The sequence below is a fragment of the Patella vulgata genome, chromosome 5 (assembly GCF_932274485.2).
Source record: "Patella vulgata chromosome 5, xgPatVulg1.2, whole genome shotgun sequence".
Lineage (NCBI taxonomy): Eukaryota > Metazoa > Mollusca > Gastropoda > Patellidae > Patella > Patella vulgata.
In genome coordinates this window covers 80,466,218-80,479,694 of record NC_065883.2, presented here as the reverse complement: position 1 = coordinate 80,479,694, position 13,477 = coordinate 80,466,218, and the positions used below count along the sequence as shown (strand labels likewise).

At 36.3% G+C, this 13,477-nt stretch overlaps 1 protein-coding gene across 1 annotated transcript; it reads left to right on the top strand.

Moving 5' to 3' along the window:
• Positions 1–1,762: 1,762 nt before the first annotated feature.
• Positions 1,763–13,466, top strand: LOC126822552 (uncharacterized). Its single transcript, XM_050551501.2, has 4 exons — positions 1,763–1,914; positions 4,938–5,099; positions 5,892–5,999; positions 7,517–13,466. Exons 1-4 carry the CDS (start codon positions 1,856–1,858, stop codon positions 7,692–7,694), a joined length of 507 nt encoding a protein of 168 aa, XP_050407458.1. The 5' UTR covers positions 1,763–1,855; the 3' UTR covers positions 7,695–13,466.
• The last annotated feature ends 11 nt before the right edge of the window (positions 13,467–13,477 follow it).

Sequence of the window (13,477 nt, the reverse complement as noted above, 5' to 3'; positions counted from 1 at the left end):
TATTGTGTTGAATTGACCTGACCAAGGAACAGGTGCTTTCACTGGGCAAGAATGATTTTAAACAATAAAACAATAACAATCACAATGGTTGAAAGAGAACAGGGAAAGAGGGAGTGAAATGGAGTTTAACATTCCACTCAACACAAACATATGGTTCAATTTTATTTCTATAATTCGTTTGCACGTAGGGCTCTTTAGCAGTAGGAGGAAACCGGAGGTCCCGGAGAAAACCCACGAGGTTGGACAGGCAACTCTACAGGTCAGTGCTTATGTGGAGACTCAATATCTCCCCCAAATTCTTAAACCTAGCACTATTCACTCATTAACGAAAGCGTAACCGAAATCAGAGAAAAACAGCCGCAATACTAGGTCATTTCAGGACTAACATATTGTTCAATTTTAAAAAATAAATATCTCATACACTATTATAGTGATATAATTTATTGTTTCCAAAAAATGGCGTACTGCAGAAAAATATGCGCAACATTTTAAGGCATATCATCTACAAGCTTATAAAAATAAGCTCGACTCCATTTAGAACAACTCCGTGGTTTTCAGCGAGCTTCGTCAAATTGCGGCCATCATCGGCTAAAAAAAGGCGCTTGAAAGCTGAACGGCCATTTTTATTCTTAGGGGATGTTTTAAATAATGTCCCTGCCAAGTTCGCAAACGACAGAGAAATAATGAGACTTCCATCGAACTGTCTATAAGAAGATTAAAGGAAAAATGAGAGCGCGAGCACGGGGTAAAAACACCACAATGCAAACGTTAACTGGCGTATAATATTCTTTCAAATGATTAATATTCCTGTAGTTCCTTTAGGGGCGGTCTCTGATCGGACGATGTTACTCTCGTTGGAATTAAATCTTTGGCCAACAGCCACAAATCACAGTAAAGGGCGCCATGGGGATAGTGCAAAATAACACTGGGGCGGATCCACACAATGGGTGTCGAACTTTCGAAAACTATGGGGTATGCGGTGGCAGTTTAATGTTTAAAGCAGGTTTGTGATATCAAAGAAATTATTTTTACCAATCTGGTTATTTTTTAACATGCCCAAGAACCTCTCTTAAAATTATAAATTTAACTTATCGATATAAATTAGTGGATGTCCTGCGAGTCACTGCGGGGTTATTTCCCTTTAATACAAAACGCTGTTTCATTACACCTGTCTGTGCCTATTCACGGGACTACGGGAGCTTGTAACATGGAGAGCAGGTCCGTAGCTAGGCCAAACATGTGTGTGTGTGTGTGGGGGGGGGGGCTCTTCTGGGGTCGACGACGTATCTACACTTGACGGTCCACGGCGCCTATTGGGGGAGCCGATTGTTTACATAAGACCTTACATGTTCGGGCGGAATGGAGCCATTTACTCATTTTAATACTCATTTACACTAAATAGGAAATAATTTTTACCTAGAAATACGTCAAACGTCTTTATTTATTTTTCTAATACCGGTACATAAAAAAAAAATGTTTTAGAATTTAATTTGTCGGAGGAAAAAGGTAAACATTTGTGCCTCATTAAGTCGCATCGATGTCATCCTTATCAGTGATTGTCGCGGCCTAGCGAATATTCACTGCTGATCAGTGTGCATAGACGTATACATGTACGTACTAAACAATAAATAACATTTAAAACAATGGGTATAGGGTTACTGGTCTGAAACCTACTTTATCAAATGAGTTGTCTTCCCACGGGCGTCACTTCTATTTTTTGGCCAATCGTTAACAGAGTTTGTGTGCCACGTGACATTGCAAGCGCGAAGCTAAAACTTTGCAGACATTACCCTTACGAAAACCTTTTGTTATATGGAGAAAAAGATAAAAAAAAAATAATATTAAGCACAACAAAATGGCGCTTGACACATCATTTCCTTGTTTAACAAACGACCAGATAGCTATGGAACAGCGGTGAGTATTCAGAAAGCTAACATTTTACCCGGTAAATTGACAACAACCTGAGCTGAACAAGAAGCCCAAAACGTGTGAGAGGAAATGTCAACAACTTTATTATCTTATCCCAACCGTTTATGCGTCTAGACTTTGGACAACTGAAATAACTTCAGTTGTTTTTTTTAACATCAATAGACATATATTATACGGCTGGAGATTTAGAATTGCACTCGAGCCTGAAACGGCTTCGTTTATAATTTATAGCCATGGCATTGGTTGGCACGATTTACCAAAATGTCCAAAATCCACCATATGCATGCTGCATTGGCATTGACGCCATTGTTACTCTTTTTTTTTTTATAAAAGTTTATATCTATAAACTTGATAATATACCGTTCTTTATGCCTAAATGTAATTTTTAATATAAAATTAAACTTGTAGCATTTTTATTTCAAAATGCATCTCGAAATGTTATTCCTAAGCATTGAAGCAAACAATTTATTGTTATTATACTACTAATACACAAGTTATGTCCCCTGGTTACAACTTCCAAATTTGTTTGGGGCATTTTTGACTCAAAAGTGCAATGATTTTCAATTAAAAATTACAAGTTGACATAAAGAACTGGTACCGTAGCATGGTTTACCCTACATGCAGTTCATTACACTCGCCCTGTACGTTCAGGAACCGCCTTTTATCGAATCCTTGTCGAAAAAGTTTCGAACACCAGTCCATTTTACTGGGCACTTTTTTACTGATAAACAGTCGCGTGTCAGTCCCTGTGAACACCTGTACAATTTAGTGAGAAAATAAGACCTTCCTTACCTCACTAGACTCCAGTGTGTTCGACACAAACAGCTTGGCAGAAGCCATTAAAATGTAAATATTAACACACAAATTTACGTAACTCGGCCATACATGTATATGACGAAACGAAATTTATATATAAAAGTGAACTCCAAATAAGATTTCTTTTCTCAGGATAAGCCAGCTCTTTTGGTAGGGTGCTCCACCATAAATAAATATCTCCAAATATCTTGACAATTACACCACAATATTTATATATATAGCAAGCCTAAAATCAGTTTAGCACATTTATTAAATTATAGTCACTAAATAAACGGTCATTTTGTACTTCATAAGCTATGACCATTTAACTGTCCATAAATAATACTAATAGACTAAAAAATTGTTACGACTGTCGGGCATAAAATCTGGGCACTTTTGAGTAAAAAATAGGATACATATATTCTCCGTCTGATTGACAGGCCGGGATAATCAAGACAGTTAGCTGGAACAAGAAATTCAATTTAGAAACATGCACGTTAGGTAACTCAACAATTATTTTAAGAACCTTGTAAAATTTAAATGAAATTACGGCTATTTTAAGAACCTTGTAAAATTTAAATGAAATTACGGCTAGTATCATGTTCTTGCCTAACCCGATTGTTTCAGAGATATTATTTGTACTAAACCAAGATGCTGCTCATAACGGTATAGTTAATGATAAAGCAATTTAAAAAAACAACGAACGTACATGTAATTTCTAAAGCTGCTGTAATAACCAAAAAGTTAAATATTACTGCTATTCAGAATCGTCAATAATGGATTTTTTACGGCTGTAATAGTTGATAGATGTGTAGAGAATTTCACGTGCGATGGCTATTTATAGACTCATAGACTCTGTTATCGTACCGCGGAACTAGCCAGAAATCACTTTGAGACAAGCCACTGAAGAGTGCACATTTGCCATGTTGAGTTAATAAACTTTCAGTACCGGTAGAAAAAATTTTCGTTGCACAGGGCACACTACTTTTGGAACTTTCTATCTTCTGAAAGTTTACAAATTCTATAGAATATTCGTCTAATCATGTTCATTGGGTCACTCATCTAAAATTTGGAAGCAAAACAACTCAATATTTTATTTAAGATACACATATTTAGGTGCATGTGTATACAGTAAACTTCCCATAAGTCGGATCTAAGTGGACTGGCCAATTTTATCCGAGTTAAGCGAAGATTCAAGTTAGTCGAAGACCGAAATTCAATCTTAACTCGATTAGAAATAAACTGCAAGAGCCGGATAATAATTGATTCAACGGCGCATTTCCAGCTTTCGTTCGTATGTGTGAGTAGATAACTTCCGTTTTTTCGCCATCTTTGAAAAATGTCTCGTACAGCAGACAGCGAGTTTCAAATAAATGTAGGCTGATTTGAGTCAAAATGGTAGGGGAAAGTATTTTGGGGCTCTGTGCATGGAATACCTAACCGCGTTTTAGACCATCGGTACAAAACTGGCTTAGTTAAATTCTGAACATACTGCCGATTCGACTTAAAGCGAAGGAAAAAAGCCAGAATGAGTTGAGTGAAGATCCGACTTAGGCGCAGAAATTTAATGAGAAAAACGTGCAGGATCGAAATGAAATGGGGTTTAACGTCCCTACTGTTTTGCTCCGAACTGGGCTAATGAAGACGGGCATACGCCATACAGTGTGCTATGAGGGAAATTTTGCCCGGACAGCGGCACTACGGCCTACTCTTATATCGAATTCCAACTGTCAAGGGATCTTTTACGTGCACGCCAATGTGTACACGGGACCTCGGTTTTTCGTCCCATCCGAACGACTAGACAGCTTTCCTTGTCAGCCCCTCCGTCCTGCATCACTGACAAGGGGGAACCACGCCGAAAATCTGGATGAACTTTCTCTGCCAATGCAGGGATCGAACACCCGACCTCCAGGCTAGCGAGTCAGCGTCTTAGCCACTTAGCCACCGTGATCCCCCACGTGCAGGATCAAAGGGTCCAAATGATTTTATCCGAGTTGAGCGAAGATCCGGCATATACGAATCCGACTTATGCAACGTTTATTGTACATGTCATGTCATGTACACTGTTTCTTTATATTTAGGTGTATAAATTTTAGAGACTGACAATTGAGACTTGACCTGTAGTTGATATGTTGTATATTTATGTTTTCAGATTTAATTGTGTAGTGTGTCTATGTCCAAGATTAAAGATGGTTGTATATTTATGTTTTCAGATTTAATTGTGTAGTGTGTCTATGTCCAAGATTAAAGATGGTTTATGGTATATGTCAACACAGAGTCTGTGTAGAATGTCTATATGGAGAAAATGGTGCTATCAGATTGAGTATGCTTAAATGTCCAATTTGTCAAAATTCAAATGTTTTTCCACCATGGAAGTAAGTTTACTTTCTTTTTGACCAGATATGGAAATAACAGTTTAATGGGACCTGACAAATGTTGGCTACTAATGAACTGCCGTAGTCCATGTACCTGGCGTTTTGAACTTTATCTTTATTTATAACATGATTAAAAAGACAAAATGAAATGGGGTTTAACGTCCTACTGTTCTGCTCAGACTGGACTAATGAAGACAGACATATGTCAAACAGTGTGCTATGTAGGAAACTTTGCCCAGACAGCGTTGCTATGGCCTACTCTTATATTGAATTCCAACTGCCAAGGGATCTTTTACGTGCACGCCAATGTGTGCAGGGATCTGTTTTTTGTCCCATCCGAATGACTAGACAGCTGTCCTTGTCAGGCCCTCCGTCCTGCACCACTGACAAAGGGAAAAAATGCCCTAAAATCCTGATGAACTGTCTCTACCAAACTGCGATCAAACCCGCAACCTCCAGACTAGCGAGCCAGCGTCTTACCCACTTACATGTAGTCATCGTGGCTCCCTGATTAAAAACATAAATCAGTCTGACAATGGTTGAATTTGTGTCTGAAAATGTCTGTGATAGGAAGCTTATTTCTGTTCCATCTTTTCTTTCTATGTACATGTACGATAGTCCACATGTACAATGTATGTAACTCATCATCATGTGTATTTGAAGTTAATTACTAAATGTCACTGAAGCAATTTATATGCATGTAACCATGCTGTGACTACCGGTATATCAGATTTAAGTTTTGGAGTATTTCAAAGACAGGATTTACTTTAGTTTTAATAATTATTGTTTCAGACCAGATATTCTAGAGGATACGGTAGAATTACAGAAATGTCTGGGTATTCAACAGTGTGGTAATTGTGGTATGGAATTATGGAGTTGGGAACTAGAAAATCATGAAAGGTAGGTCTGGAAACATGTCACAAAAAGGGTGGGGGGGGGGCTGAAAGGTTTAACTCGTGTGCACATTGGATCATAAGGTCTGTCATTGAGTCAAGTGGCGTGGTTTCGATTCCCATTTGTACATGCCAAGGTGTGGGATCACCTGTCCAACCTTGTGGGTTTTCTCCCGAGTCCTCCGTTTTTCTCCCACTGCTCAAGATCCCAACACCAAGAGAATTATTGAAATAAAAATGAACCTATATTAGTCCGGAATAGTGGATATTTCTCTCTCTATATATATTTCTCTCGCTCTCTCATATAGGGGGGTTGGATGGCTGAATGGTTAGCGTGCGTGCGCTGTATCATAAAGTCTGTCATTGAGTCGACTGGAGTGGTTTCGAATCCCCGGTTGTACGTGACAAGGAGTAGGGTCGCCTGTCCAACCTCGTGGGTTTTCTCCGGTGAATTATTGAAATAAAATTAAAATCATATGTAAGTCCCGAAATGACCTAGTTTGTGTCAAGTGGACATTAAACCCCATTTCTCTCTCTCTCTTTCTCTCTCTCTCTCTCTGTCTCTCTCATATATAACACAAGTTATAAGATATGGAAGATCCTGCAGGTTCTTACTGAACCATGACAAGGATTTTCTAATTGTGTATCTTAGTCTAGCAGGGCTGGCCACGAATAAATTGATGGCGAGCAGATGACTGCTCATGCAAATTTAGGTTTGGGCGAGCAATAAAAATTGCTCACGCAAAATGTTGTTTGCGTGAGCACATGTTTTGTAACATTGTTTCAATTTAAAATCATAAGAAAATTGCTATTCCTGGCACAAAGTTTGCAGTAAACATGTGTGACCATCGCTTTCTGTTTTTGACAGTCATACGTACTCTTCTTTATTAAAACCAATTTCCGTATGGATTTCTTCACCCCACGAAATAAATGTGGATAGGGCAATCAGGTTGCCTTTGGCCATTATTACGCTTAGATTGAAAATTATACGACTGCACAATGGAATAAAAACCGAAGTTCTGATAAAATAGGAAATACCGATAAATATTAGTTTGAAACGTGTTCATTTAGCGTGAATGCCGGATGTAAACATTCTTTACTTTAGACTCGATTAACACGTGTTTGTTACTGGTGTTCATGGGAAAACCAGTCATGACGTTCAGGTCTAAAGTGTATTTTTAGTAACACAAGTTGCAAGTAACTTTATTAGCCAATCAAATTTCAGGAGGAAATGCCGCGTGCAGCTGGGTGAATCTCAGTTTGACAGACGAATTTATGACGTTATTGACATTGTTGGGTTAGTTTCGGCAATAAACTTGTCAATATTTTGATTATTTTTACTGGGTTTTCTTAAAATTTTGCGCAAGCAACGAACCCCGCGCGTAAATGTAGATTTACGCGAGCGCGAGCAGTTGCTCGCGTCTCGTGGCAAGCCCTGGTCTAGTGTCTCAACTCATGTCAAGGCACAACTATCTTAAGACACAACTACACCCTAGTACCTAATTTAACCTTTTTACTTTTCAGTGGGTGTTTAAAAAAGAAATCTTTACCAAAAACTCCTACAACCAATAGAAAAATGAGATTTCTGTCCAAGAGTGTTTCTAAACGTCGATCATCAGATGATGCTACTAGTTCTTCAAGGCAGTTACGTAATCGCGCTGGAACGAGTATGTTGTCACGGTTACGGTCTTTCAGAAAGTAAATAGATACTGTAATTATTGACATGTTTCAGAAAGAAAAATTGTATTGCGTGGATTTAGTGAATGAAATTTCTGTACATGTAAATGCAGAGTTGAAAATGTGAATGAAGATTCTGTAAATGCAGCGATGAATATGTGAATGAAGTTTCTGTAAATGCAGCAATGAATATGTGTGAGTGATTGTGCAGGATAATTTGTACATAGCAATATTTATATATCCTGGCTCTTGTCCAGCATATTATATAGATCTGATTATTGAATATCTTTCAATTTGAATATCCAGAGATAGTGAATCCTTTTTTCTCCACTTTCCCTTTCAAACAAGTTTGTCGATCTGACAGATAATCCACATGAATACCAGTACGTGTTGAAGATTCACGAAATTTAAAATATATTTTGTCCTGGAAGATAAAATTTGTATGTGTGGATTAGAACGTGTGATAATTATTAATGAAACTAAGGAATCACCAGACCAGCCGACCATAGATAACAATAACAAGACGATATCCTGTTTGTCATTCATATAGAATAAAATGCAGACTATTTTGTTTCTCCGAGAACATCTGAAAAATTGATATATACAGAACTATTTTGAGGATTAAAAGTTTATCTTAAACTGTGACTCAAACTAACGAATGATGGCTAACCTGTTACATGTACATTCCGTTTTACGGTGTTTTCAATATTTCTCTTCAAATAGACACTACTGGTACTTGTATATATAGATAAAATATAATCAAATGAAAGATGCATTGTATTAAAATGTTTTATTTTAAGTGGGCATTGCCGCCTTGGTTTGGGTGGTTGATTGGGTTAACGTGTGCCCACTAGATTACAAGGTTCGTTGTTACATGTGTGTCAAGTATTGTTGTTTCGACTCCCTTCTTGTACGTGACAAGGATTAGGGTCGCCTGTCCAACCTCGTGGGTTTTCTCCACGTCCTCTGTATTTCTCCCTCTTCTAAAGACCCCTAGGCACAAGCAAATTATTAAAATAAGATTGAACTATATGTTATGTTAGTCCCAAAATGAGCAGATATAGGTTCTATTGGTTTCAGATATCAGATGCCGACATCGAAACATTATCGGCCGATACAGATACAATTACCATTAGTGAAAAATATTACCCATCAAAATGCCTCGAATGTCATGATCATGTAGATACATCTCATTGTTTTTTGCGAAACGCAGGTATATTTTATCCTGGGAATCCAATACGAACACAATGTTTATTGAAGGAATAATTGAGTCATGCTTCCTATAAAGTTAAAAATACCCTTGATCTATTGAGAACTCAATTATTTGTTGGATGATTAATTAATAAAGTATGATCGAGATTATTGAATGTTGATGGCAATATTAGTCTCTAAATTTATCGACACCACTTCCTGAGTTCACAAAACATTCTCAGATTTAAGAATTTACTAGCATTTCAATCACTGTTTATGAGAAATATCTTTGATCCAGAAATCGGGTGACATTTTCTAAAAATAAGAGTTGAAAATACAACAATCTATTGGGAACTTGTTAGTTGTGTTATTAAATCACTAACTTTTTATCATCATCTGTGGATAAGGGCAGAACAGTAGGACGTTAAACCCCATTTCATTTTATTTCTGTGGATAAGGATTGTTTGTTCTTTTCTTTTTACGACCTCAGGTCACATGCACAGCAATTAGTGCCAAACAGTTTGTTCATAACTCAATATTTTGAAAGGTATTTACATAGTTCTTTTCAACAGATATTGTGGAATGACCAAATTTCAAATGATATTGTTTTCTATCGATCTAGGCCACTTATCGGCCAGGTACATTTACCAATGGTGGAACAGATAATCAGTTCATCACTAGCTGAAATAACGCTTTAGTTTAGGTCTTTAGATCTGGAATTAAATCTGGAATGTCCATTGCTAATGAATAGTTTCTGACATTTTCAAAAATGTTGATTAAAACTCTTAAAAAGAGAAATGTGTGCTGGACTACATGTATATGACATACAGGTACAAGCTGGACTACATGTATATGACATACAGGTACAAGCTGGACTACATGTATATGACATACAGGTACAAGAGAAATGTTTGCTGGACTAAATGACAGGTACAAGAGAAATGAAAGGTATGAGAGAAATGACAAGTATAAGAGCAATTGTGTCTGACATTGTCTGTGACAAGATTCCTTTATTTTAAACCAAATCAGAGATTTTGTCCTTTTCGTTGATAAATGTATGACTAAATGATTATTTATAGATTACGTTTTATAAATAGTTATGTAGGTATTTAATATAGTTATTATCCAGCTCTGATTTAAATCAAACTATTTATTTTGAACTGAATCAGAGATTTAGCTGGGGTTTTTTTTTAAATCTATGAATGGTTGATTATTTATGAGTATAGATGATTATTTATGAGTATATACTAATGTCCAAAAGAAAGTATACACTGTGCATTTTGTGCTGCATCAACCAAAGTCGTTTTTCATGGTATACGGTATTTGGGTAGAATGTCAGTTTGTTTGACATTTTTATTTTGCTTAGAAATGTTGAGTTTGAACGCAAGAGACAAACTCAGTAATGCTTTATCAGATGTTTTTAATCTAAACAAAACTTAGTCATACTTTTAGTGTGTATACTTCCTTTTGGACATCAGTATAGATGACTGTAAGGTAAAATACCAGATTAGCTTCTTTTTAAAGAAAATCAATAGTTAATTTGATGTTGAGATATGTGATTGTTGTACTACTGTAAGTGCTTTAAAAATGCGTTATGTAGGATCAAAATCGACCAATAGCAGGTTATGATTCTAATTTCGGGAGCCATGTTGGCTAAGCGGGTAAGAGGCGAGAAAGGTCATCTACATGTTGTTCAGATGGGACGCAAAACCGAAGTCCGTGTACACATTGGCCTGCAAGTAAAATATTCCTTGGATGTTGGAATTCAATAATGCAAAATTTCCCTCGTAGCAACCTGTACGGTGTATACCTGTGTCCATTAGCCCAGTCGGAGCAGAACAATGGGAAGTTAAACCTCATTTAATTTCATTTAATTCTAGCTTCAAATGTTATATAAACTATTATTTAGACATTTATTAATACGACAAGCCCATAATCAACTCTCTTGATAATCAGACGGCAGAGATTTCGAGGGATTAGATTCCCCGCAAGATTATAACAATTTAACGATAACATAGATAATCACGACTTAGTCTTGTTTGTCCAGTACCATTACTACGCTAATAAACAATCAACGCTAAATCTTCCAACACTCATAATATTGCTCAAAATAAAGTAATTTGAATCAAATTATCAATATATCCATTTTGGATTATCAATTTTTGATCTATTATTATAGCAAGAATGGTCAGATCTTTATCTAAATCTTATATAATGCATCTTTAACTATTGTGAGAATGTTATTTTGGGTGATAAATGAATGTTGTCGTTTATTATTATTAAAATGATATTTATACAGCGCTCATCTTCCATCGCAGAGCAATGCTCAGAGGCGCTTTACAAAAACATAAATTGAATCAATATAAAATTCAAATGTACATAAAAGTCTACATGATAAAATCACATACATATAGAGAATGACATTATTATATAATAAAATGCAAGATAAAAGTATCGGATTGGAATCGTAAAATGAACTAATTGTTGTATATTATAATACATGTATGCAGATTTTTTTAAAACTTCTATGAATTTAACCTCCATTATTTATAATATTTTTGAATAATGCCCTTTGTATCTCTATAAAATACAGATGTGACCTCATTCTTTGATGTTGGCATACATGTACCATTATTTCAAATGATACATGTACATTATTTATACTAGTTGAATTATTGGACCCGTGTTACATATTTCATTGAAATGGACGTGCTGGATTGTGTCTGTATTTGTTTAATGGTCTCGCTGTATCATAAGGCCTGTCATTGAGTCAACTGGCGTGGTTTCGAATCCCTGGTTGTACGTGACAAGGAGTGGGGTTGCCTGTCCAACCTCGTGGGTTTTCTCCGGGTCCTCCGGTTTCCTCCCACTGCTAAAGATCCCTACGGGCAAGCGAATTATTGAAATAAAATTAAACCATATGACCTAGTTTGTGTCGAGTGGACGTTAAACCCCATTTCTCTCTCTCTTTTGTTTAATGGTCTCATCGAAATATGCAGTAACGGTGAAACGCCTCTCATAAATTAAGAACACTGTATATTCATTACATGTAGCTTTGTGTAACAAAACTTGGATGATATGATGTACATGATCATATTATTGCCAATAATTCAACTGAATTACTTTTGTAAATATGTAAAATCGTTGTTGGTTATTTATTTGTCAAAGTTTTGAGTATTTTTTTTCATAACATTAATATTTACAAATATTGTCAGTTTACACAGAACAGAACTAACAGGTCTGTAAAATAAAAAACGTATTAATCAAATCCATCATTATTAGTCACCTTTAAACCACCCGGTTATAATTTCTTGTCTCTATGACGTCAGGATTTATCTTTTATTGTCACCAGCATACAATTTTCTTGTAAATAATACAATCATATTTATCTCCCCTGATTATCGACATGGGGATGCTGTATTGTCAGTCTATAACGTCCAGAATGGACAGAATTGTAATAGTGTGACTTGAAATTCAGTTGTCACAGTTCTGGCAGTCCCAACAACTGAGGTGGTGGGAGTAGAATCGTGACGTAATTAAAAACAACCAATGTTTCAGCAGTCGTGGTTGGTTGAGATATTTTCTTGTGCAGTCAACACATGGGTTGTATCCCGAAGTCCCCCCTTTTCACTCGATTGTTATTTTGGAGAGTGATAGAATTCATTCCGGAATGTTCAAGTATCTCCCATGTAAAATAAAATTCGTTTCCATTTTGTAACATGGGGCTGGTATTCGTTTCCATTCTGTGACATGGAGCTGGTATTCATTTCCATTCTGTGACATGGGGCTGGCCGGTATTCGTTTCCATTCTGAGACATGGGGCTTGTATTTGTTTCCATTCTGAGACATGGGGCTTGTATTCATTTTCATTTGAAGGATATTGATTCACCTGAGACCTACAATATCATGAAAGTAATTTTAGTCAAAAAATGGTTCACTTATGTTCGGTATTTATGAAGATTTGAATTGAACATTTTGTCGCAAAATGCATCTTTTTAACTGATTTAATCCAATGTTGAAATTTTGCTTTTATTAAATGTCAAATAATCAATTTGAACACATTTTAGCATTGATTAAGCCGTGGTGATTAGATATTGTCTATAAAATGGAAACGACCATGAGTGTCTTTTAAGATAGAGGGCGGTTGGATAACCGAAAGGTTAGCATGTGCAGGGCCCTGTCTCATAAGGTTTCAATTCCCCGGCTGTACGTGACAAGGAGTAGGGTCACCTGTCCAACCTCCGGTTTCCTCCCACTGTTAAAGATCCCTTCGTGCAAGGGAATTATTGAAATAAAATCGAACCATGTGTTAGTCCCGAAATGACCTATGTTGTGTCGAGTGGACGTTAAATTTATGAATTCTCGTGATATCATCCACAACCCTTTACAGTCTTGTAGCCTTTCATAGAATCCTCACATGAATAATAGACAATATTGTTACGTTTTCTATTAAAATTTTGTAAAAATTTGGTTTTGAAATTTATTGAATCTATAGAATCTGTTTACCTCAAATCAAGTATTAATTTCTATTTATCATTTTGTATGTCAGTGTAATTTATCATAAATTCGTTATCATTCAAGTTTTTGTGAATAAATATTTTGATTGAATTAGGTTAT

Bases quoted from the DNA above. Each gene is read 5' to 3' on its own strand.
- LOC126822552 (XM_050551501.2), top strand. From the start codon at position 1,856: ATGGCGCTTGACACATCATTTCCTTGTTTAACAAACGACCAGATAGCT. The intron at 1,915-4,937 runs GTGAGTATTCAG...TTATGTTTTCAG, and splicing joins CAGATAGCTATGGAACAGCG to ATTTAATTGTGTAGTGTGTC. The intron at 6,000-7,516 runs GTAGGTCTGGAA...TTTACTTTTCAG, and splicing joins GAACTAGAAAATCATGAAAG to TGGGTGTTTAAAAAAGAAAT.